The 27244-nt window shown below is 55.8% G+C and overlaps 1 protein-coding gene across 1 annotated transcript in view; it reads left to right on the forward strand.

Annotated features, from left to right (window-relative positions):
- The window catches only part of shrprbck1r (sharpin and rbck1 related), a 166611-nt gene that overhangs the window by 67155 nt on the left and 72212 nt on the right, over window positions 1-27244 (forward strand). Inside the window, exon 8 of the mRNA XM_072507947.1 lies at window positions 1529-1702. Within this exon, the coding sequence (XP_072364048.1) occupies window positions 1529-1702 (174 nt within the window). The remainder of the gene's footprint in view (window positions 1-1528; window positions 1703-27244) is intronic.

Consider the following 27244-nt stretch of genomic DNA (forward strand, 5'->3'; position numbering starts at 1 on the left):
AACACTGCAATGAAGTTACTGTAAAAAGCCCCTAGCCGCCCCATTCCGGCGCCTGTTCGGGTACACCGAGGGAGAATTCAGAATGTCCAATTCACCTAACGGCACGTCTTTCGGGACTTGTGGGAGGAAACCGGAGCACCCGGAGGAAACCCACGCGGACACGGGGAGAACGTGCAGACTCCGCACAGACTGTGACCCAAGCCGGGACTCAAACCTGGAACTCTTGCGCTGTGAAGCAACAGTGCTAACCACTGTGTTACCGTGCCACCTCGATTCTACTAGCTGTCCTGTTATTCCCTTGTTTACCTCAACATCCGGTAATGCTTGGGATGACTTGCTTGGTTAAATGTGCTGTGTGACGCAAGGTTCCTTTCCTGATCTTTTCTCCCGAATTTACACCCACCAACAATAAACAATAATCAGCAACAGATATGTCAATCCCCATATCAATAACAACGATCCCATCCTCCCACCAAACCCCAAACATTAGCCCGCATGTTCACACAAACAAATGACAAAAAGGAATCAGGGATTACCCATAGTCACCCTTAATATACACAGCCCCCCTTCCCCCCCACCAAACAAATGTTCGATGTTATCCAGTTCTTGAAAGTGCATAATAAATAGTGTCCATGACTTGTAGAACCCCTCCGAGCTTCCCCTCAGTTCAAACTTAACCTTCACAAGAGTCAAGAACTCCAACAGGTCCCCCCCCACGCCAGGGCACAGGGTGGAGAGGCTGCTCTCCAACCTATCAGGATCCGCCTTCGGGCGATCAACGAGGCGAAGGCTACAACATCTGCCTCCGCTCCCGTTTCCAACCCTGACTGGTCCGACACCCCGAATATGGCCTCCCAGGGGCCCGGGTCCAGTTTCACACGCACCACCTTGGAAATTACCCTAAAAACCTCCTTCCAGTAATCCTCTAGCTTTGGACAGGACCAAAACATATGAACGTGATTAGCGGGGCCCCCCCTCGCAACGTTCGCACACATCTTCTACTCCTTCAAAGAATCGGCTCATCCTCGCCCTCGTGAGGTGTGCTCTGTATACCACCTTCAGCTGTATCAGCCCCAACCTCGCGCACGAGGTGGAGGCGTTCACTTTCCAGAGCACCTCACACCAGACCCCCTCCTCTATAACCTCGCTCAGCTCTTCCTCCCACTTTGCTTTGATCCCTTCCAATGGTGCCTTATCCTCTTCCAGAATAGCTCCGTACACCGCTGACACTGCCCCCTTCTCCAGTCCCCTTGTCATCAGCACCTCCTCCAGCAATGTGGAGGCCGGTTCCTCCGGGAAGCTCTGTATCTCCTTCCTGGCAAAATCCCGAACCTGCCCCTTCCTGATCTTGATGTCTAAAACTGATTGACGGAAAAGTTGTTCTTTTCGCTTGGCCTGCTGTTGTGTAATTGGTGTGACTCGACCGCCTGTCGGCATAAGCTCGTTCACTATTCTTTCAGTTCCTTTTGGTGACGGGCTGAAAACCATTGAGGATTTTCTCTCTTTCTCCCCCTTTTTTGTGTAACAGGCAGGCTGGGCATGTAAGACGTGCACCTACATAAACAAACCCACCCGGCCGGGGTGTGAGATGTGCAGCAGCCCCCGACCACCAGAATACTCTGTGCCCCAGGATTATAAACCCGACGATGAGGAACTGTGTCGCATCTTGCAGGAGCAGGAGGCAATGCGGAGGTATCAACAGGTACGGTCAAACAACTCTGTTGCAGTTATCCCGGGGTAACTGGCATCAGCTGCTCTTGGAGTTACTTATGTTCAAAATGTTGGCTGCACGTCCCAGCAGAATGGGAGGTGTGCTTTACCCAGCATCCTCTATCCCTGGGATCGAACCATGCCAGCAATCCGTCCTGGAGGTGGAGAGGTTTGGTGTAGTGGGTAGTTCGAGTTGAGGGCACAATCAGATCAACCATGATCGTATTGACTGGCGAAGCAGGCTCGAGGGGCCGAGTGGCCTGCTCCTAATTTGTATGTTTAGATTTGGATTTGTTTATTGTCACGTGTACGAGGTACAGTGAAAGGTATTCTGCAGACAGATCTTCCAAAAAAACATAGGATACACACAAATGCACATTGTAAATACATAGACACAGATATCGGGTGAAGCACACGGAGCGTAGTACTGCTCAGTCGAGAAGATGTGTGAAGAGATGAGGTCAGTCCATAAGAGGGTCATTTAGGAGTCTGGTGACAGTGGGGAAGAAGCTGTTTTTGAGTCTGTTAGTGCGTGTTCTCAGACTTCTGTATCTCCTGCCCGATGGAAGAAGTTGGAAGAGTGAGTAAGCCGGGTGGGAGGGGCCTTTGATTATGCTGCCCGCTTTCCCCAGGCAGCGGGAGGTGTAGACAGAGTCAATGGATGGGAGGCAGGTTCGTGTGATGGACTGGGCGGTGTTCACTACTCTCTGTAGTTTCTTGCGGTCCTGGGCCGAGCAGTTGCCATACCAGGCTGTGATGCAGCCCGATAGGATGCTTTCTATGGTTCGTCTGTAAAAGTTGCTAAGAGTCAATGTGGACATGCCGAATTTCCTTAGTTTCCTGAGGAAGTATAGGCGCTGTTGTGCTTTCTTGGTGGTAGCGTCGACGTGGGTGGACCAGGACAGATTTTTGGAGATGTGCACAGCTATGAGTTTGAAAGTGTGTGTGTGTGGTGTGTGTGGTGTGTGTGGTGTGTGTTTGCCTGGGATTATGGTGTTGAAGGTGGAGCTGTTGTCAGTGAATAGAAGTGTGACGTAGGAGTCCTTGTTGTCGAGATTAAGGAGGACGAGTGTGAAATATTGAATGGCATAAAATAGTGAGGGAGGAAACATTCAGGAATTTAGCATATTTGAAAGTGGATAGATCGCAAGGTCTGGACGAAATGCACCCCAGGCTACAGATATTAACGCACAAACAAGGCCCTGTTCTTTACAGGCAGAAAGAACAGGTGAACACGTTGCACCGTTTCAGCTAAACAAAATAAGTGAAGGTCATTCGGTGATTCATTCCAATCAGAGTGCTTGGCAGTTAACTGTCTAATGCGATCTCGCAATACATTGCAATGTGAAATCTGCCCGTTGTGGGCGGGATCACTTTCTGGCAAGTCTCACTCTAACATGCGTTCCTGAGATCTAACCAAGGTGTGGGATCTAACCCCCTCACTTTGGAGACTTCGGGCTAGTGCCGTTCAGTGCTGCTCGCCACAAACGGGGACCAGACGGACCGACACTCGTATGGGTCTCCTGGCCTATTGGGTGCATGCCCTATGGGCAGGGTGGCACCCTGGCACAGCTGGTGCCATATGAATACCCAGGCACTGCCTGCCTGGCACCCTGACAGTGCCACCTGACTGGGGCACTACCAGACTGGTGCTGCCAAGCTGACAGTTTTTGGGTGGTGATGATTGGGCCGGGGCGGTGCCCTGCCTGGGTGCGGGGAGATGTGGTGTGGTGGGGAGGGGGCAAGCGGAGCTCCTCAATGCAGAAAATGGGACTAAGTGGGTCCTTGGCTGCACGTTCCCCACTGAAGCCCCCGATATACCTGGATGGAGGTTGGATAGCGGAGTGTTTCCTGGTGCTCTGAGCGCTATGGCACTCTGTCCCCATTCGGGTAGATGGTGCCCCTATTTTATACAAGTCTTTTCTATTTCTTATATGTATATATTTACGAGAATTAAAACCTCTTATTTGAAAAGGTACTTGGGTCTTGCTTACTTTTTTGTCATTTTTAATGGGAGGAGTGTAGCTGTTCCTTTGGTTGAAATCAGAGAGTGCTGTTGGAATGGCAGATTCTCATATTGGACACACACACACACACGCGCACACACACACACACACGCACGCACACGCACACGCACACACGCGCGCACACAGACACGCGCGCACACAGACACGCGCGCACACAGACACGCGCGCACACAGACACGCGCGCACACAGACACGCGCGCACACAGACACGCGCGCACACAGACACGCGCACACAGACACGCGCACACAGACACGCGCACACAGACACGCGCACACAGACACGCGCACACAGACACGCGCACACAGACACGCGCACGCAGACACGCGCACGCAGACACGCGCACGCAGACACGCGCACGCAGACACGCGCACGCAGACACGCGCACGCACGCACGCACGCACGCACACACGCGCACACACACGTAAATATATTTACTCACCTCTCTCACCTCTTATATACACAGTCACCTCGCTCCCTTTCTCTCTCTCTCTCACACACACACCTCCCTCATTCGTGCACACACACACTCCCCTCTCTCTTTCTCACACACACCCTCAACTCCCTCACAGAGTACTACAGTGCAGAAGAGGCCCTTCGGCCCATCGATTCTGTACCGACACATGAAAGGCACCTGACCTGCCCACCTGATCCCACCAGCACTTGGCCCATAGCCTTGAATGTTATGATGTGCCAAGTACGCACCCAGGTACTTTTTAAAGGATGTGAGGCATCCCACCTCTACCACCCTCCCAGGCAGTGCGTTCCAGACAGTCACCACTCGCTGGGTAAAAAGATATTGCCCCAAATCCACCCTAAATCTCCCACCCCACATGTTGAATTTATGTCCCCTCGTAACTGACGCTTCAACTAAGGGGAACAGTTGCTCCCTATCCACCCTGTCCATGCCCCTCATAATCTTGTCCACCTCAATCAGGTCGCCCCTCAGTCTTCTCTGCTCTAGAGAAAACAACCCAAGCCTATCTAACGTCTCTTTATAACTGAAATGTTCCATCCCAGGCAACATTCTGGTGAATTTCCTCTGCACCCCCATCCAGAACAATCACATCCTTCCTGTAATGTGGCGACCAGAATTGCACACAGTGCTCCAGCTGTGGCCTCACCAAAGTTGTACACAGCTCCATCATGACCTCCCTGCTTTTGTAGTCTAGGCCCCGATTGATACAAGCGAGAGTCCCATGTGCCTTTTTCACCTCCCTATTAACCTGCCCTTCTGCCTTCAGAGATCTATAGACAAACACACCAAGGTCCCTTTGTTCCCCGGAACTTCCCAGTGTCAGGCCATTGATTGAATATTTCCTTGTCAAACCTCACTGTTAACCACCCGGCCAATCTTTGTATCATCCGCAGACTTACTGATCCCACCCCCACATGGCCATCTATGTCGTTCATACAAATGACAAACAATAGGGGACCCAGCACGGATCCCTGTGGTACACCACTGTGCCTTTTAGTCACTAAAGCAGCCGTCTATCATCACCCTCTGTCTCCTACAACTAAGCCAATTATGAATCCACCTTATCAAATCACCCGGTATCCCATTTGCCTTCTTTATAAGTCTCCCATGTGGGACCTTGTCAAAGGCTTTGCTGAAATCCATGTAAACTACATCAACTGCACCACCCTCATCTACACACCTGGTCACATGCTCAAAAAATTCAATGAAATTTGTTAGGTATGACCTCCCTCTGTCAAAGCCATGCTGACGATTCCTGATCAAACCTTGCCTCTCCAAATGGAGATAGATTCTGTCCTTCAGAATCTTTTCCAGTAGTTTCCCCACCACTGACGTGAGACTCACTGGTCTGTAGTTTCCTGGCTTGTCGCTACAGCACTTCTTAAATATCAGGACCGCATTACCTGTTCTGCAGTCCTCTGGCACCTCCCCCGAGGCCAGAGAGGAATTAAACATTTGGGTCAGAGCCCCGGCAATCTCCTCCTCGCCTCCCACAGCAGCCTGGGCCACAATTCATCTGGACCTGGAGACTTGCCTGCCAAAACCTTGACACTCCATATGACAACTTGCTCAAGAACCTCACAGTCTCTCTCCCCGAGTTCCATGCCCACATCCTCATTCTCTTGGGCGAAGACAGATGTGAAATATTCATTCAACACCCTCCCAGTGTCCTCTGGCTCCACTCTCAGATTTCCCCCTTGGCCCCTAATGAGCCCTCCTCTGTCCCTGTTTCCTCTTCCCATTGAGATACTTATCGAATGTCTTGGGATTTTCCCTACTTTTACCAGCCAGAGCCTTCTAAGACCCCACTTTTCAGAAGCTCTGTCCTGCGCTTCCTTTCCTCCACTAATGCCTCGGCTGATTTGCTGCCCTTGTACTTGCAAAAAGTCTCTCTTTTACTTCTCAATATATCCTGAATATTTCTGGTCATCCAAGGTTCTCGGGACTTGTTACTCGTTCCTATCGCCATAAAGGGAACATATTGGGCTTGTACTCCCCTATTTCCTTTTTGAATGCTCCCCCTCCCCCACACCCCACATATAATTCTTCCCAGTCTACCTTGGCCGAATTCTGCCTTATTTCACTAAAACCCACTCTTCCTCCAATCTTTTTATGCAGTTTGTCCATAAGCGGCTTAACCCAGCAGGTACACTCACCTCTCACACACACACTCACCTCTCACACACACACTCGCCTCTCTCACGCACGCACACATGCCTCTCTCTCGCTCACACACTTGCCTCTCTCACGCACACACACTCGCCTCTCTCACGCACACGCACTCGCCTCTCTCACGCACACACACTCGCCTCTCTCACGCACACACACTCGCCTCTCTCACGCACACACACTCACCTCTCACACACACACTCGCCTATCTCACGCACGCACTCGCCTCTCTCACGCACACGCACTCGCCTCTCTCACGCACACACACTCGCCTCTCTCACGCACACGCACTCGCCTCTCTCACGCACACCCGTCTCTCTCACGCACACGCACTCGCCTCTCTCACGCACACACACTCGCCTCTCTCACGCACACGCACTCGCCTCTCTCACGCACACGCACTCGCCTCTCTCACACACACACACACACACACTCGCCTCTCTCACGCACACGCACTCGCCTCACGCACACGCACTCGCCTCTCTCACGCACACACACTCGCCTCTCTCACGCACACACACACACTCGCCTCTCTCACGCACACACACTCGCCTCTCACACACACGCACTCGCCTCTCTCACACACACACGCACTCGCCTCTCTCACGCACACACACTCGCCTCTCTCACGCACACGCACTCGCCTCTCTCACGCACACACACACACTCGCCTCTCTCACACACACACGCACTCGCCTCTCTCACGCACACACACTCGCCTCTCTCACACACACACGCACTTGCCTCTCTCACGCACACACACTCGCCTCTCTCACACACACACGCACTCGCCTCTCTCACGCACATGCACTCGCCTCTCTCACGCACACCCGCCTCTCTCACGCACACACACTCGCCTCTCTCACGCACACGCACTCGCCTCTCTCACGCACATGCACTCGCCTCTCTCACGCACACCCGCCTCTCTCACGCACACACACTCGCCTCTCTCACGCACACGCACTCGCCTCTCTCACGCACACACACTCGCCTCTCTCACACACACACGCACTCGCCTCTCTCACGCACACACACTCGCCTCTCTCACGCACATGCACTCGCCTCTCTCACGCACACCCGCCTCTCTCACGCACACGCACTTGCCTCTCTCACGCACACACACACGCCTCTCTCACGCACACCCGCCTCTCTCACGCACACGCACTCGCCTCTCTCACGCACACACACTCGCCTCTCTCACGCACACGCACTCTCCTCTGTCACGCACACGCACTCGCCTCTCTCACACACACACACTCGCCTCTCACACGCTCACACACTCGCCTCTCTCACGCACACGCACTCGCCTCTCTCTCGCTCACACACTTGCCTCTCTCACGCACACGCACTCGCCTCTCTCACGCACGCACTCGCCTCTCTCACGCACGCACTCGCGCCTCTCACGCACACGCACTCGCCTCTCTCACGCACACGCACTTGCCTCTCTCACGCACACACACTCGCCTCTCTCACGCACACGCACTCGCCTCTCTCATGTACACCCGCCTCTCTCACGCACACGCACTCGCCTCTCTCACGCACACGCACTCGCCTCTCTCACACACACGCACTCGCCTCTCTCACGCACACGCACTCGCCTCTCTCACACACACACACACACACCCGCCTCTCTCACGCACATGCACTCGCCTCTCTCACGCACACGCCTCTCTCACGCACACACACACCCGCCTCTCTCACGCACACACACTCGCCTCTCTCACACACACACACACCCGCCTCTCTCACACACACACACACCCGCCTCTCTCACACACACACACACTCGCCTCTCTCACGCACACGCACTCGCCTCTCTCACACACACACACTCGCCTCTCTCACGCACACGCACTCGCCTCTCTCACACACACACACCCGCCTCTCTCACGCACACACAATAGCCTCTCTCACACACACACACACCCGCCTCTCTCTCACACACACACACTCGCCTCTCTCACGCACACACCCACCTCTCTCACACACACGCACTCGCCTCTCACGCACATGCACTCGCCTCTCTCACACACACTCGCCTCTCTCACGCACATACACTCGCCTCTCTCACGCACACGCACTCGCCTCTCTCACGCACACGCACTCGCCTCTCTCACGCACACACACTCGCCTCTCTCATGCACACACACTCGCCTCACACGCACACACACTCGCCTCTCACACACACACATTCGCCTCTCTCAAGCACACGCACTTGCCTCTCTCACGTACACACCCACCTCTCTCACGCACACACACTCGCCTCTCTCACGCACACACACTCGCCTCTCTCACGCACACACCCACCTCTCTCACACACACGCACTCGCCTCTCACGCACACACACTCGCCTCTCTCACACACACACACTCGCCTCTCTCACGCACACACCTACCTCTCTCACACACACGCACTCGCCTCTCACGCACACGCACTCGCCTCTCTCACGCACACACACTCGCCTCTCTCACGCACACACACTCGCCTCTCTCACGCACACACACTCGCCTCTCTCACGCACATGCACTCGCCTCTCTCACGCACACACACTCGCCTCTCTCACGCACACACACTCGCCTCACACGCACACACACTCGCCTCTCACACACACACATTCGCCTATCTCACGCACCCGCACTTGCCTCTCTCACGCACACACACTCACCTCACACGCGCACACACACTCGCCTCTCACACACACACATTCGCCTCTCTCACGCACACGCACTTGCCTCTCTCACGCACACACCCACCTCTCTCACACACACACTCGCCTCTCTCACGCACACGCACTCGCCTCTCTCACGCACACACACTCGCCTCTCTCACGCACATGCACTCGCCTCTCTCACGCACACGCACTCGCCTCTCTCACGCACACACACTCGCCTCTCTCACGCACACACACTCGCCTCTCTCACGCACACACACTCGCCTCTCTCACGCACACGCACTCGCCTCTCTCACGCACACACACTCGCCTCTCTCACGCACACACACTCGCCTCTCTCACACACACACACTCGCCTCTCTCACGCACACTCGCCTCTCTCACGCACACACACCCGCCTCTCTCACGCACACCCGCCTCTCTCACACACACTCGCTTCCCACACGCACACACTCGCCTTGCACGCACACACACTCGCCTTGCACGCACACACACTCGCCTCTCACACACGCCCCCGCCTCTCACGCTCACACACACTCGCCTCTCTCACGCACACACTCGCCTCTCTCACACACACACCCGCCTCATTCACGCACACACACTCGCCTCTCTCACGCACACACACTCGCCTCTCACGCACACACACTCGTCTCTCTCACGCACACACACTCGTCTCTCTCACGCACACACACTCGCCTCTCTCACACACACACCCGCCTCTCTCACGCACCCTCCTCACTCACGCACCCGCCTCACTCACGCACACACACTCGCCTCTCTCATGCACACACACTCGCCTCTCTCACGCACACGCACTCGCCTCTCACGCGCACACACACTCGCCTCTCGCGCACACACACTCGCCTCTCTCGCGCACACACACTCGCCTCTCTCACACACACACACTCGCCTCTCTCACGCACACACACTCGCCTCTCTCACGCACACACACTCGCCTCTCTCACGCACGCACACTCGCCTCTCTCACGCACACACACTCGCCTCTCTCACGCACACACACTCGCCTCTCTCACGCACGCACACTCGCCTCTCTCACGCACGCACACTCTCCTCCCACGCACACACACTAGCCTCGCACGCACACACACTAGCCTCGCACGCACACACACTAGCCTCGCACGCACACACACTAGCCTCGCACGCACACACACTCGCCTCTCTCACACACACTCGCCTCTCACGCACACACACTTGCCTCTCACGCACACACACTCGCCTCTCACGCACACACACTCGCCTCTCTCACGCACACACCCGCCTCTCTCACGCACACACCCACCTCTCTCACGCACACACCCACCTCTCTCACGCACACTCGCCTCTCTCACACACACACTCGCCTCTCTCACGCACACACACTCGCCTCTCTCATGCACACACACTCGCCTCTCTCTCACGCACACACACTCGCCTCTCTCACACGCCCCCGCCTCTCTCACGCGCACACACACTTGCCTCTCACGCACACACACTCTCCTCTCTCACGCACACACACTCGCCTCTCACGCACACACACGCGCCTCTCTCACGCACACACACGCGCCTCTCTCACGCACACACACTCGCCTCTCTCACGCACACACACTCGCCTCGCACACACACACACGCGCCTCTCTCACGCACACACACTCGCCTCGCACGCGCGCACACTCACCTCTCTCACACGCCCCCGCCTCTCTCACGCGCGCACACACTCGCCTCTCACGCACACACACTCTCCTCTCTCACGCACACACACTCGCCTCTCTCACGCACACACACTCGCCTCTCTCACGCACACACACTTGCCTCTCTCACGCACACACACTCGCCTCTCTCACGAACACACTCTCCTCTCTCACACACACTCGCCTCTCTCACACACGCACACACTCGCCTCTCTCACGAACACACTCCTCTCTCACACACACTCGCCTCTCTCACACACACACACTCGCCTCTCTCACGCACACGCACACACTCGCCTCTCACACACACACACTCGCCTCTCACACACACTCGCCTCTCTCACACACACAAACTTGCCTCTCTCACGCTCACACACTCGCCTTCTCACGCACACACTCGCCTTCTCACGCACACACACACACACTCGCCTCTCTCACGCACACACACTTGCCTCTCTCACACACACTCGCCTCTCTCACGCACACACTCGCCTTCTCGCACACACTCGCCTGTCTCACGCACACACACTTGCCTCTCTCGCGCACACACACTCGCCTCTCTCACACACACTCGCCTCTCTCACGCACACACACTCGCCTCTCTCACACACACTCGTCTCTCTCACACACACTCGTCTCTCTCACACACACTCGTCTCTCTCACGCACACACACACACTTGTCTCTCTCACGCTCACACACTCGCCTCTCTCACACACTCGCCTCTCTCACGCACACACACTCGCCTCTCTCACGCACACACACTCGCCTCTCTCACACACACTCGTCTCTCTCACGCACACACACACACTTGTCTCTCTCACGCTCACACACTCGACTGCTTTGCCCTGCTCCGCGGCCTGCCTTCCTTCTGCTCCGAAGCTTTCTTTTCCTGCCCTCTCCTTCTAACGGCCCACCCGCCTTCTCCCGCTTTGAGGTTCGTTTGCCCTCGCTCCCTCTCCGAGGCCTACCTTCCCCCAGTCCGAGGATCCTACCCCAAACCCCGCTCTGAGGCCGCTTTCCCTGCCGATTCACCACTCTCCTCGTTACTTTGATGTCCGTGCTCGTGCTGAGGTGGAAATTTGGGTTTACCGCTGTTTACAGATCGTCCATTCAGAAGCCAGCCTCTGGTTGGACAAGCAGTTTGTAATAGTTTCAAATGTCAGCTCAGCCTGGCTGCCCGGGAAGGTTTGGGAAAGTCTGGCCTCGACTGCTTACCCTGGCTCCCTGGGAAAGTCTGCTCTCGACTGCTTACCCTGGGATAGTCTGGGAAAGTCTAGCTTTGACTGCTTACCCTGGCCCCCTGGGTTAGTCTGGTCTCGACTGCTTACCCTGGCCCCCTGGAATAGTCTGGTCTCGACTGCTTACTCTGGCCCCCTAGGATATCCTGGGATAGTCTGGCCTCCACTGCTTACCCTGGCCCCCTGAGAAAGTTTGGCCTCGACTGCTTACCCTGGCCCCCTGGGAAAGTCTGGCCTCCACTGCTTACCCTGGCCCCCTGGGAAAGTCTGGCCTCGACTGCTTACCCTGACCCCCTGGGAAAGTCTGGCCTCGACTGCTTACCCTGGCCCCCTGGGAAAGTCTGGTCTCGACTGCTTACCCTGGCCCCCTGAGAAAGTCTGGCCTCGACTGCTTACCCTGGCCCCCTCGGAAAGTCTGGCCTCCACTGCTTACCTTGACCCCCTGGGAAAGTCTGGCCTCGACTGCTTACCCTGGCCCCCTGGGAAAGTCTGGTCTCGACTGCTTACCCTGGCCCCCTGGGAAAGTCTGGCCTCGACTGCTTACCCTGGCCCCCTGGGATAGTCTGGCCTCCACTGCTTACCCTGGCCCCCTGAGAAAGTCTGGCCTCGACTGCTTACCCTGGCCCCCTGGGAAAGTCTGGCCTCCACTGCTTACCCTGGCCCCCTGGGATAGTCTGGCCTCCACTGCTTACCCTGTCCCCCTGGGATAGTCTGGCCTCGACTGCTTACCCTGGCCCCCTGGGAAAGTCTGGTCTTGACTGCTTACCCTGGCCCCCTGGGAAAGTCTGGTCTCGACTGCTTACCCTGGCCCCCTGGGATAGTCTGGCCTCGACTGCTTACCCTGGCCCCCTGGGAAAGTCTGGCCTCGGCTGCTTACCCTGGCCCCCTGGGAAAGTCTGGCCTCGGCTGCTTACCCTGGCCCCCTGGGAAAGTCTGGCCTCGACTGCTTACCCTGGCCCCCTGGGAAAGTCTGGTCTCGACTGCTTACCCTGGCCCCCTGGGAAAGTCTGGCCTCGACTGCTTACCCTGGGATAGTCTGGGAAAGTCTGGACTCGACTGCTTACCCAGGCCCCCTGGGATAGTCTGGCCTCGACTGCTTACCCTGGCCCCCTGGGAAAGTCTGGTCTCGACTGCTTACCCTGGGAAAGTCTGGTCTCGACTGCTTACCCTGGCCCCCTGGGAAAGTCTGGTCTCGACTGCTTACCCTGGCCCCCTGGGAAAGTCTGGCCTCCACTGCTTACCCTGGCCCCCTGGGATAGTCTGGCCTCCACTGCTTACCCTGGCCCCCTGGGTTAGTCTGGGAAAGTCTGGCCTCGACTGCTTACCCTGGCTCCCTGGGATAGTCTGGCATCCACTGCTTACCCTGGCCGTCTGGGATAGTCTGGCCTCGACTGCTTACCCTGGCCCCCTGGGATAGTCTGGCCTCGACTGCTTACCCTGGCCCCCTGGGATAGTCTGGCCTCGACTGCTTACCCTGGCCGTCTGGGATAGTCTGGCCTCGACTGCTTACCCTGGCCCCCTGGGATAGTCTGGCATCCACTGCTTACCCTGGCCCCCTGAGATAGTCTGGCCTCGACTGCTTACCCTGGCCCCCTGGGAAAGTCTGGCCTCGACTGCTTACCCTGGCCCCCTGGGATAGTCTGGCCTCGACTGTTTTCCCTGGCCCCCTGGGAATGTCTGGTCTCGACTGCTTACCCTGGCCCCCTGGGAAAGTCTGGTCTCGACTGCTTACCCTGGCCTCCTGGGATAGTCTGGTCTCGACTGCTTACCCTGGCCCCCTGGGATAGTCTGGCCTCGACTGCTTACCCTGGCCCCCTGGGAAAGTCTGGCCTCGACTGCTTACCCTGGCCCCCTGGGATAGTCTGGTCTCGACTGCTTACTCTGGCCCCCTAGGATATTCTGGCCTCCACTGCTTACCCTGGCCCCCTGGGAAAGTCTGGTCTCGACTGCTTACCCTGGCCTCCTGGGAAAGTGTGGTCTCAACTGCTTACCCTGGCCCCCTGGGAAAGTCTGGTCTTGACTGCTTACCCTGGCCCCCTGGGAAAGTCTGGCCTCGACTGCTTACCCTGGACCCCTGGGAACGTCTGGTCTCGACTGCTTACCCTGGCCCCCTGGGAAAGTCTGGCCTCGACTGCTTACCCTGGCCCCCTGGGAAAGTCTGGGCTCGACTGCTTACCCTGGCCCCCTGGGATAGTCTGGTCTCGACTGCTTACCCTGGCCCCCTGGGAAAGTCTGGCCTCGACTGCTTACCCTGGCCCCCTGGGATAGTCTGGCCTCGACTGCTTACCCTGGCCCCCTGGGAAAGTCTGGTCTCAACTGCTTACCCTGGGATAGTCTGGGAAAGTCTGGTCTCGACTGCTTACCCTGGCCCCCTGGGAAAGTCTGGTCTCGACTGCTTACCCTGGCCCCCTGGGAAAGTCTGGTCTCGACTGCTTACCCTGACCCCCTGGGAAAGTCTGGTCTCAACTGCTTACCCTGGCCCCCTGGGAAAGTCTGGTCTTGACTGCTTACCCTGGCTGCCTGGGAAAGTCTGGTCTCGACTGCTTACCCTGGGATAGTCTGGGAAAGTCTGGTCTCGACTGCTTACCCTGGCCCCTTGGGAAAGTCTGGTCTCGACTGCTAACCGTGGCCCCCTGGGATAGTCTGGCCTCGACTGCTTACCCTGGCCCCCTGGGAAAGTCTGGTCTCGACTGCTTTCCCTGGCCCCCTGGGAATGTCTGGTCTCGACTGCTTACCCTGGCACCCTGGGAAAGTCTGGTCTCGACTGCTTACCCTGGCCTCCTGGGATAGTCTGGTCTCGACTGCTTACCCTGGCCCCCTGGGATAGTCTGGTCTCGACTGCTTACCCTGGGAAAGTCTGGTCTCGACTGCTTACCCTGGCCCCCTGGGAAAGTCTGGTCTCGACTGCTTACCCTGGCCCCCTGGGATAGTCTGGTCTCGACTGCTTACCCTGGCCTCCTGGGATAGTCTGGCCTCGACTGCTTACCCTGGCCCCCTGGGAAAGTCTGGTCTCGACTGCTTACCCTGGCCCCCTGGGATAGTCTGGTCTCGACTGCTTACTCTGGCCCCCTAGGATATTCTGGCCTCCACTGCTTACCCTGGCCCCCTGGGAAAGTCTGGTCTCGACTGCATACCCTGGCCCCCTGGGATAGTCTGGTCTCGACTGCTTACCCTGGCCTCCTGGGAAAGTCTGGTCTCAACTGCTTACCCTGGCCCCCTGGGAAAGTCTGGTCTTGACTGCTTACCCTGGCCCCCTGGGAAAGTCTGGCCTCGACTGCGTACCCTGGCCCCCTGGGAACGTCTGGTCTCGACTGCTTACCCTGGCCCCCTGGGAAAGTCTGGCCTCGACTGCTTACCCTGGCCCCCTGGGAAAGTCTGGGCTCGACTGCTTACCCTGGCCCCCTGGGATAGTCTGGTCTCGACTGCTTACCCTGGCCCCCTGGGAAAGTCTGGCCTCGACTGCTTACCCTGGCCCCCTGGGATAGTCTGGCCTCGACTGCTTACCCTGGCCCCCTGGGAAAGTCTGGTCTCGACTGCTTACCCTGGGATAGTCTGGGAAAGTCTGGTCTCGACTGCTTACCCTGGGATAGTCTGGGAAAGTCTGGTCTCGACTGGTTCCCCTGGCCCCCTGGGAAAGTCTGGTCTCGACTGCTTACCCTGGCCCCCTGGGATAGTCTGGCCTCGACTGGTTCCCCTGGCCCCCTGGGAAAGTCTGGCCTCGACTGCTTACCCTGGCCCCCTGGGAAAGTCTGGTCTCGACTGCTTACCCTGGCCCCCTGGGAAAGTCTGGTCTCGACTGCTTTCCCTGGCCCCCTGGGAAAGTCTGGTCTCGACTGCTTACCCTGGCCCCCTGGGATAGTCTGGCCTCCACTGCTTACCCTGGCCCCCTGGGAAAGTCTGGTCTCGACTGCTTACCCTGCCTCCTGGGATAGTCTGGGCTCGACTGCTTACCCTGGCCCCCTGGGATAGTCTGGTCTCGACTGCTTACCCTGGCCCCCTGGGAAAGTCTGGCCTCGACTGCTTACCCTGGCCCCCTGGGATAGTCTGGCCTCGACTGCTTACCCTGGCCCCCTGGGAAAGTCTGGTCTCGACTGCTTACCCTGGGATAGTCTGGGAAAGTCTGGTCTCGACTGCTTACCCTGGGATAGTCTGGGAAAGTCTGGTCTCGACTGGTTCCCCTGGCCCCCTGGGAAAGTCTGGTCTCGACTGCTTACCCTGGCCCCCTGGGATAGTCTGGCCTCGACTGGTTCCCCTGGCCCCCTGGGAAAGTCTGGCCTCGACTGCTTACCCTGGCCCCCTGGGAAAGTCTGGTCTCGACTGCTTACCCTGGCCCCCTGGGAAAGTCTGGTCTCGACTGCTTTCCCTGGCCCCCTGGGAAAGTCTGGTCTCGACTGCTTACCCTGGCCCCCTGGGATAGTCTGGCCTCCACTGCTTACCCTGGCCCCCTGGGAAAGTCTGGTCTCGACTGCTTACCCTGCCTCCTGGGATAGTCTGGTCTCGACTGCTTACCCTGGCCCCCTGGGAAAGTCTGGCCTCGACTGCTTACCCTGGCCCCCTGGGATAGTCTGGTCTCGACTGCTTACCCTGGCCCCCTGGGATAGTCTGGTCTCGACTGCTTACTCTGGCCCCCTAGGATATTCTGGCCTCCACTGCTTACCCTGGCCCCCTGGGAAAGTCTGGTCTCGACTGCTTACCCTGGCCCCCTGGGATAGTCTGGTCTCGACTGCTTACCCTGGCCTCCTGGGATAGTCTGGCCTCGACTGCTTACCCTGGCCCCCTGGGAAAGTCTGGTCTCGACTGCTTACCCTGGCCCCCTGGGATAGTCTGGTCTCGACTGCTTACCCTGGCCCCCTGGGAAAGTCTGGTCTCGACTGTTTACGCTGGCCCCCTGGGATAGTCTGGTCTCGACTGCTTACCCTGGCCCCCTGGGAAAGTCTGGTCTCGACTGCTTACCCTGGCCTCCTGGGATAGTCTGGCCTCGACTGCTTATCCTGGGATAGTCTGGGAAAGTCTGGTCTCGACTGCTTACCCTGGCCCCCTGGGAAAGTCTGGCCTCGACTGCTTACCCTGGCCCCCTGGGATAGTCTGGCCTCGACTGCTTACCCTGGCCCCCTGGGAAAGTCTGGTCTCGACTGCTTACCCTGGGATAGTCTGGGAAAGTCTGGTCTCGACTGCTTACCCTGGCCCCCTGGGAAAGTCTGGCCTCGACTGCTTACCCTGGCCCCCTGGGAAAGTCTGGCCTCGACTGCTTACCCTGGCCCCCTGGGAAAGTCTGGCCTCGACTGCTTACCCTGGTCCCCTGGGAAAGTCTGGTCTCGACTGCTTACCCTGGGATAGTCTGGGAAAGTCTGGTCTCGACTGCTTACCCTGGCCCCCTGGGAAAGTCTGGTCTCGACTGCTTACCCTGGCCCCCTGGGAAAGTCTGGTCTCGACTGCTTACCCTGTCCCCCTGGGAAAGTCTGGTCTCGACTGCTTACCCTGGCTGCCTGGGAAAGTCTGGTCTCGACTGCTTATCCTGGGATAGTCTGGGAAAGTCTGGTCTCGACTGCTTACCCTGGCCCCCTGGGAAAGTCTGGCTTCGACTGCTTACCCTGGCCCCCTGGGAAAGTCTGGCCTCGGCTGCTTACCCTGGCCCCCTGGGAAAGTCTGGCCTCGACTGCTTACCCTGGCCCCCTGGGAAAGTCTGGTCTTGCCTGCTTACCCTGGCCCCCTGGGAAAGTCTGGTCTCGACTGTTTACCCTGGCCCCCTGGGAAAGTCTGGCCTCGACTGCTTACCCTGACCCCCTGGGAAAGTCTGGCCTCGTCTGCTTACCCTGGCCTCCTGGGAAAGTCTAGCCTCGACTGCTTACCCTGGCCCCCTGGGAAAGTCTGGTCTCGACTGCTTACCCTGGGATAGTCTGGGAAAGTCTGGTCTCGACTGCTTACCCTGGCCCCCTGGGAAAGTCTGGTCTCGACTGCTTACCCTGTCCCCCTGGGAAAGTCTGGTCTCGACTGCTTACCCTGGCCCCCTGGGAAAGTCTGGGAAAGTCTGGCCTCGACTGCTTACCCTGGCCCCCTGGGAAAGTCTGGCCTCGACTGCTTATCCTGGCCCCCTGGGAAAGTCTGGCCTCGACTGCTTACCCTGGCCCCCTGGGAAAGTCTAGTCTCGACTGCTTACCCTGGGATAGTCTGGGAAAGTCTGGTCTCGACTGCTTACCCTGGCCCCCTGGGAAAGTCTGGTCTCGCCTGCTTACCCTGGCCCCCTGGGAAAGTCTGGTCTCGACTGCTTACCCTGGCCCCATGGTAAAGTCTGGCCTCGACTGCTTACCCTGGCCGTCTGGGATAGTCTGGCCTCGACTGCTTACCCTGGCCTCCTGGCAAAGTCTGGGAAAGTCTGGCTTTGACTGCTTACCCTGGCCGTCTGGGATAGTCTGGCCTCGACTGCTTACCCTGGCCTCCTGGCAAAGTCTGGGAAAGTCTGGCTTTGACTGCTTACCCTGACCCCCTGGGATAGTCTGGTCTCGACTGCTTACCCTGGCCCCCTGGGAAAGTCTGGTCTCGACTGCTTACCCTGGCCCCCTGGGATAGTCTGGGAAAGTCTGGCCTCGACTGCTTACCCTGGCCCCCTGGGAAAGTCTGGTCTCGACTGCTTACACTGGCCCCTTGGTAAAGTCTGGCCTCGACTGCTTACCCTGGCCGTCTGGGATAGTCTGGCCTCGACTGCTTACCCTGGCCTCCTGGCAAAGTCTGGGAAAGTCTGGCTTTGACTGCTTACCCTGGCCCCCTGGGAAAGTCTGGCCTCGACTGCTTACCCTGGCCCCCTGGGAAAGTCTGGTCTCGACTGCTTACCCTGGCCCCCTGGGAAAGTCTGGCCTCGACTGCTTACCCTGGCCCCCTGGGAAAGTCTGGTCTCGACTGCTTTCCCTGGCCCCCTGGGAAAGTCTGGCCTCGACTGCTTACCCTGGCCCCCTGGGAAAGTCTGGTCTCGACTGCTTACCCTAGCCCCCTGGGAGAGTCTGGCCTTGACTGCTTACCCTGGCCTCCTGGGAAAGTCTGGCCTCGACTGCTTACCCTGGCCCCCTGGGAGATTCTTGTCTCGACTGCTTACCCTGGGATAGTCTGGGAAAGTCTGGTCTCGACTGCTTACCCTGGCCCCCTGGGAAAGTCTGGTCTCGACTGTTTACCCTGGCCCTCTGGGAGAGTCTTGTCTCGACTGCTTATCCTGGCCCCCTGGGAAAGTCTGGTCTCGACTGCTTACCCTGGCCCCCTGGGAAAGTCTGGTCTCGACTGTTTGCCCTGGCCCCCTGGGAGAGTCTGGCCTTGACTGCTTACCCTGGCCCCCTGGGAATGTCTGGTCTTGACTGCTTACCCTAGCCCCCTGGGAGAGTCTTGTCTCGACTGCTTATCCTGGCCCCTTGGGAAAGTCTTCCCGACCCTCCGTTTCCATGGTATGGTTGGAATGTGGGGGACAGTAAGGGTACGAGACCTCAGCAGCTTTTGTGAGTACGCTGTGAAGTTACAGTCTGGACATTGCACACAGCTCCTCGTTGAGTCCCTATCCCATTTGAAGCCCCACATCTGGCCATTGCAGGATTGAATTATCTGAAATATGAACGTACCCACACAGCTATCCTGTATCAAACTGGCTTCACGCTGAGGAGCAGAGACACACGATGTTAACCGGTCCGAGGGAGTTCACCTCAACCCTGAAGCTCGCGACACTTTGACGTGAAGCGTATTGGTTTCCAACGTCTGGTGGAGCAGATTCATTCTTCTCTCCTTTCTGTTTTTTTGAATCACAGGAAAAAGGAAGAAGAGAAGAATGTTTACCCACAGGCAACGCACTCAGATTGGCCCTGGCAGAGATTGAGAAGCTGCCATCCTCTGACTGACTCTGCTCCTCTTCCCTGCCCATCGGAGGCTGCATCAAGGGGTGATGGTGAGCTGGAGCTCAAGACGGAACTTCTCAATGGCGCAGATACTAAGATGGCAAAGATCTCTTCTCCTCCCACCCCCACACACAGTACAAACGCCTGGCTGTCTGCAGAGCCGAACATGGGCCCCTGATCGGTGCCCCAGACTCGACACTGTCTCCTGTCACAGCAAAAGACATGACACATATATGTGATGTGGGAGTGTGCGCCTGCACACTGGTTGCTGCTAGGTTTTATTTTCTGACCACGCTAATTTTTAATTGTCGCAAGTGTTCACTTACTGATTGTAAAGTTACGGCTGTAGAAAGTATAAGCGAGCAAGAATTATTTTGTTACTTCTTATTGCCAACAAATTAAAATTAAAACACTTTCCTCCATTGATGGAGTGCAATAATCGATTTTTTTCATTTTGAAGCAACATATGTTACAGGTCTGTAGACAGGCAGGACATTAGCGCATTCTCGCTCGGGGATCTCTCTCAACCCCGCTGAGCCCTCTGCCTGACTGCTGTGCGAGTCCTGCACTGTCCGAGGGTCAGGACTGAGGGAGTGCTGCACTGTCCGAGGGTCAGGACTGAGGGAGTGCCGCACTGTCGGAGGGATGGAGGGAAGATCTTATGAGGAAAGGCTGAGGGACTTGAGACTGTTTTAGTTAGAGAGAAGAAGGTTAAGAGGCGACTTAATTGAGGCATACAAGATGATCAGAGGATTGGATAGGGTGGACAGTGAGAGCCTTTTTCCTCGGATGGTGATGTCTAGCACGAGGGGACATAGCTTTAAATTGACGGGAGATAGATATAAGACAGATGTCAGAGGTAGGTTCTTTACTCAGAGAGTAGTAAGGGTGTGGAATGCCCTGCCTGCAACAGTAGTGGACTCGCCAACACTAAGGGTATTCAAATGGTCATTGGATAGACATATGGACGATAAGGGAATAGTGTAGATGGGCTTTAGAGTGGTTTCACAGGTCGGCGCAACATCGAGGGCCGAAGGGCCTGTACTGCGCTGTAATGTTCTATGTTCTGTCAGAGGGTCAGTACTGAGGGAGTGCTGCACTGTCAGAGAGTCAGTACTGAGGGAGTGCTGCACTGTCAGAGAGTCAGTACTGAGGGAGTGCTGCACTGTCAGAGGGTCAGCACTGAGGGAGTGCTGCACTGTCAGAGGGTCAGTACTGAGGCAGCGCCGCACTGTCAGAGGGTCAGTACTGAGGGAGTGCCGCACTGTCAGAGGGTCAGTACTGAGGGAGTGCTGCACTGTCAGAGGGTCAGTACTGAGGCAGCGCCGCACTGTCAGAGGGTCAGTACTGAGGGAGTGCCGCACTGTCAGAGGGTCAGTACTGAGGGAGCGCTGCACTGTCAGAGGGTCAGTACTGAGGGAGTGCTGCACTGTCAGAGGGTCAGTACTGAGGGAGTGCCGCACTATCAGAGGGTCAGTACTGAGGGAGTGCCGCATTATCAGAGGGTCAGTACTGAGGGAGTGCTGCATTGTCAGAGGGTCAGTACTGAGGGAGTGCTGCATTGTCAGAGGGTCAGTACTGAGGGAGTGCCGCACTGTTAGAGGGTCAGTACTGAGGGAGTGCTGCACTGTCAGAGGGTCAGTACTGAGGGAGTGCTGCACTGTCAGAGGGTCAGTACTGAGGGAGTGCCGCACTGTCAGAGGGTCAGTACAGAGGGAGTGCTGCACTGTCAGAGGGTCAGTACTGAGGGAATGCTGCACTGTCAGAGGGTCAGTGCTGAGGGAGAGCTGCACTGTCAGAGGGTCAGTACTGAGGGAGTGTCGCACTGTCAGAGGGTCAGTACTGAGGGAGTGCTGCATTGTCAGAGGGTCAGTACTGAGGGAGTGCTGCATTGTCAGAGGGTCAGTACTGACGCTCTGTGTGAGCTCCCTCAGGTGCTCCTAAAAGATCCCATGGGGCTATTTGAAAGAAAACCATGGGCGTTTTCCCTCTATCTTGAACAATGTTTGTCCCTTAATCAGTGTTAATATTTTTACTGAGTCATTATCGGATTACTGTTTGTATAAGTTTGCTGTGCACATATTGGTTGCTGCATGTCCACAATGTTGTTGTGGGCCAGGGTTTAGAGAACCCCAAAGTGTATCATGGAGTTCAGCTGACCCACAACTTTTACTAGATTGTGGTATGGGGAGCACACGGCCCACTCTCCAGGTGTGGGACAGCAGAAATGGACAAGTAATTTTTAAAACAAAACAATGTTTATTCTATGAACTCAGGTTAACCTTTTTAAAACATACAGTGAACATCTTAGCAACCATCAATTCAAATACAACCCCCAAAGAATACAACACTAAGTAATCCTTAAGCTGTCCTTTTAACATCCATAAGACTTAAAAAAGAACGTTTAACAGAAGCACATCAGGTTAAAGTCACTACTGAGAACAGTTGTTAGTTTTAAATCACCAAAGGACCGATTTACAGTTTTTAGATTAGAGAGAGAGAGATTAATACCCCTTCTGGCTGTGACTGCAGCTATCCAGCTCTGAAAACGAAACTAAAACACACCCTGCAGCAAACAGCCTAAAACAAAAGTACAAAGCTGACAGCCCAGCTCCACCCACACTCTGACATCGCTGCAGTAAAAAACACCCATTTCGTAAAGGTACTCTCACTACAGCTATTTATATACACACCCACTTATAAACACCCATTTCTTAAAGGTACTCTCACATGACAGTGTGTATAATTCACAATTATCTCACTGGCTGGGAAACACTTTGTCATGAAGGGTGCTGTAGAAATATATGTTTCTCTGCTGGGCATAATTTGATATCAAGAGGGAGTCTAAAGATTGGACCTGTTGGGTGCCCACGCATGCAAGTGCGACAGCACCCTGTGGGCATGTCCACTCGGTTGTGCTTTATCTGCCAGCTCTTCCAACCGCATCCCAGCTGAAATGCAATGAGCTTGACGTTTCTGACAGCTTTGTACAACTGGATTGTTCAGCCCAATTGTCGCTGACCATCACCTCTCTGGCTTGATGCTGTTGATTTCCTTGGGGCCCCCCGCCTATCTGACCTCGAGCACAACGGCCATCGCTGAGATGGGCACCCAGATTGTCCTTTGACCGAGCGACTTGAATATTAGTTCCTGGGATGTGGGCCTCGCTGGCTGGGCCAGCATTCGTTGCCCGTCAAGTCAACCACTTTGCTGTGGGTCTGGGGTCACGTGTAGGCCAGACCAGGTAAGGACGGCAGATTTCCCCCTTCCCGATAGGACATTAGTGACCCAGATGGGTTTTTACAACAAGCAGCAATGGTCTTCATTAGACTTCGAATTCCAGATTTTATTATTGAATTCAGATTTCACCATTTGTGCTGGTGGGATTCGAACCCATGCCCCCAGAGCAGTACCCCGTGTGTCTGCATTGCTAGTCCAGTGACAGTACCACTACGACACTGCCTCCACAAGGTTTGTAAATGGAAACAGAATTACCATTTATTTATAGCAAGAACTATACTGAAATATTCAGTCAACACAACTGCTTAATGACAAGATAATACCTAAATGCAGTCCTCACAAGTTGCCTGGAGAGGCACCTTCACATCAAACCATGCTTTCAGTTAGTGGCTTGTCTTCAGGCATCTGTAATCTCAGGAAAACAGCACGTAGAGGCTTTCTGGACAGACAGACAGCCCTCACAATGGCCTTTTGGAGAGAGTTAGCTGGATCTCTCTGGGGAGAGTTAGCTGGATCTCTCTGGGGAGAGTTAGCTGGATCTTTCTGGGGAGAGTTAGCTGGATCTCTCTGGGGAGAGTCAGCTGGATCTTTCTGGGGAGAGTTAGCTGGATCTCTCTAGGGAGAGTTAGCTGGATCTCTCTGGGGAGAGTTAGCTGGATCTCTCCGGGGAGAGTTAGCTGGATCTCTCTGGGGAGAGTTAGCTGGATCTCTCTGGGGAGAGTTAGCTGGATCTTTCTGGGGAGAGTTAGCTGGATCTCTCTGGGGAGAGTTAGCTGGATCTCTCTGGGGAGAGTTAGCTGGATCTCTCTGGGGAGAGTTAGCTGGATCTCTCTGGGGAGAGTTAGCTGGATCTCTCTCGGGAGAGTTAGCTGTATCTCTCGGGGGAGAGTTAGCTGGATCTCTCTGGGGAGAGTTAGCTGGATCTCTCTGGGGAGAGTTAGCTGGATCTCTCTGGGGAGAGTTAGCTGGATCTATCTGGGGAGAGTTGGCTGGATCTCTCTGGGGAGGGTCAGAGGGATCTCTCTGGGGAGAGTTAGCTGGATCTCTCTGGGGAGAGTCAGCTGGATCTCTTCGGGGAGAGTTAGCTGGATCTCTCTGGGGAGAGTTAGCTGGATCTCTCTGGGGAGAGTCAGCTGGATCTCTCTGGGGAGAGTTAGCTGGATCTTTCTGGGGAGAATTAGCTGGATCTCTCTGGGGAGAATTAGCTGGGTCTCTCTGGGGAGAGTTAGCTGGATCTCTATGGGGAGAGTTAGCTGGATCTTTCTGGAGGGAGTTAGCTGGATCTTTCTAGGGAGAGTTAGCTGGATCTCTCTGGGGAGAGTTAGCTGGATCTCTCTGGGGAGAGTTAGCTGGATCTTTCTGGGGAGAGTTAGCTGGATCTCTCTGGGGAGAGTTAGCTGGATCTCTCTGGGGACAGTTAGCTGGATCTCTCTGGGGAGAGTTAGCTGGATCTCTCTGGGGAGAGTTAGCTGGATCTCTCTGGGGAGAGTTAGCTGGATCTCTGGAGAGAGTGGGCAGCATGGTAGCATTGTGGATAGCACAATTGCTTCACAGCTCCAGGATTCCAGGTTTGATTCCGGCTTTGGTCACTGTCTGTGCGGAGTCTGCACATCCTCCCCGTGTGTGCGTGGGTTTCCTCCGGGTGCTCCGGTTTCCTCCCACAGTCCAAAGATGTACAGGTTAGGTGGATTGGCCATGATAAATTGCCCTTAGTGTCCAAAATTGCCCTTAGTGTTGGGTGGGGTTACTGGGTTATGGGGATAGGGGGGAGGTGTTGACCTTGGGTAGGGTGCTCTTTCCAGGAGCCGGTGCAGAATCGATGGGCCGAATGGCCCCTTCTGCACTGTAAATTCTATGAGTTAGCTGTATCTGTCTGGGCAGAGTTAGCTGGATCTCTATGGGGAGAGTTAGCTGGATTTCTCTGTGGAGAGTTCGCTGGATCTCTCTGGAGAGAGTTAGCTGGATCTCTCTGGAGAGAGTTAGCTGGATTTCTCTGGGGGGAGTTAGCTGGATCTCTCTGGGGAGAGAGTTAGCTGGATCTCTGGGGAGAGTTAGCTGGATCTCTCTGGGGAGACTTAGCTGGATCTTTCTGGGGAGAGTTAGCTGGATCTCTCTCTGGGGAGAGTTAGCTGGATCTCTCTGGGGAGAGTTAGCAGGATCTTTCTGGGGAGAGTTAGCTGGATCTCTCTCGGGAGAGTTAGCTGGATCTTTCTGGGGAGAGTTAGCTGGATCTCTCTGGAGGGAGTTAGCTGGATCTCTCTGGGGAGAGTTAGCTGGATCTCTCTCGGGAGAGTTAGCTGGATCTCTCTGGAGAGGGTTAGCTGGATCTTTCTGGGGAGAGTTAGCTGGATCTCTCTGGGGAGACTTAGCTGGATCTTTCTGGGGAGAGTTAGCTGGATCTCTCTCTGGGGAGAGTTAGCTGGATCTCTCTGGGGAGAGTTAGCTGGATCTTTCTGGGGAGAGTTAGCTGGATCTCTCTGGAGGGAGTTAGCTGGATCTCTCTGGGGAGAGTTAGCTGGATCTCTCTCGGGAGAGTTAGCTGGATCTCTCTGGAGAGGGTTAGCTGGATCTTTCTGGGGAGAGTTAGCTGGATCTCTCTGGGGAGAGTGAGCTGGATCTCTCTGGGGAAAGTTAGCTGGATCTCTCTCGGGAGAGTTAGCTGGATCTTTCTGGAGAGTTAGCTGGATCTTTCTGGAGAGTTAGCTGGATCTCTCTGGGGAGAGTTAGCTGGATCACTCTCGGGAGAGTTAGCTGGATCTTTCTGGGGAGAGCTGGATCTTTCTGGGTAGAGTTAGCTGGATCTCTCTGGAGAGAGTTCGCTGGATCTCTCTGGGGAGAGTTAGCTGCATCTTTCTGGGGAGAGTTAACTGGATCTCTCTGGGGAGAGTTAGCTGGACCTCTCTGGGGAGAGTTAGCTGGACCTCTCTGGGGAGAGTTAGCTGGATCTCTCTGGGGAGAGTTAGCTGGATCTCTCTGGGGAGAGTTAGCTGGATCTCTCTGGAGAGAGTTAGCTGTATCTCTCAGGGGAGAGGTAGCTGGATCTCTCTGGGGAGAGTTAGCTGGACCTCTCTGGGGAGAGTTAGCTGGATCTCTCTGGGGAGAGTTAGCTGGATCTCTCTGGGGAGAGTTAGCTGGATCCCTCTGGGGAGAGTTAGCTGGATCTGTCTGGGGCGAGTTAGCTGGATCTCTGGAGAGAGCGGGCAGCACGGTAGTATTGTGGATAGCACAATTGCTTCACAGCTCCTGGGTTCCAGGTTCGATTCCGGCTTGGGTCACTGTCTGTGCGGAGTCTGCACATCCTCCCCGTGTGTGCGTGGGTTTCCTCCGGGTGCTCCGGTTTCCTCCCACAGTCCAAAGATGTGCAGGTTAGGTGGATTGGCCATGATAAATTGCCCTTAGTGTCCAAAATTGCCCTTAGTGTTGGGTGGGGTTACTGGGTTATGGGGATAGGGTGGAGGTGTTGACCTTGGGTAGGGTGCTCTTTCCAAGAGCCGGTGCAGACTCGATGGGCCGAATGGCCCCTTCTGCACTGTAAATTCTATGAGTTAGCTGGATCTCTCTGGGGAGAGTTAGCTGGATCTCTCTGGGGAGAGTTAGCTGGATCTCTCTGGGGAGAGTTAGCTGGATCTCTCTGGGGAGAGTTAGATGGATCTCTCTGGGGAGAGTTAGCTGGATCTCTCTGGGGAGAGTTAGCTGGATCTCTCCGGGGAGAGTTAGCTGGATCTCTCTGGGGAGAGTTAGCTGGATCTCTCTGGGGAGAGTTAGCTGGATCTTTCTGGGGAGAGTTAGCTGGATCTTTCTGGGGAGAGTTAGCTGGATCTCTCTCGGGAGAGTTAGCTGCATCTCTCTGGGGAGAGTTAGCTGGATCTCTCTGGGGAGAGTTAGCTGGATCTCTCTGGGGAGAGTTAGCTGGATCTCTCTGGGGAGAGTTAGCTGGATCTCTCTGGGGAGAGTTAGCTGGATCTTTCTGGGGAGAGTTAGCTGGATCTCTCTCGGGAGAGTTAGCTGGATCTCTCTGGGGAGAGTTAGCTGGATCTCTCTGGGGAGAGTTAGCTGGATCTCTCTGGAGAGAGTTAGCTGGATCTCTCTGGGGAGAGTTAGCTGGATCTCTCTGGGGAGAGTTAGCTGGATCTCTCTGGGGAGAGTCAGCTGGAT

Source organism: Scyliorhinus torazame, chromosome 6, assembly GCF_047496885.1.
Source record: "Scyliorhinus torazame isolate Kashiwa2021f chromosome 6, sScyTor2.1, whole genome shotgun sequence".
Lineage (NCBI taxonomy): Eukaryota > Metazoa > Chordata > Chondrichthyes > Carcharhiniformes > Scyliorhinidae > Scyliorhinus > Scyliorhinus torazame.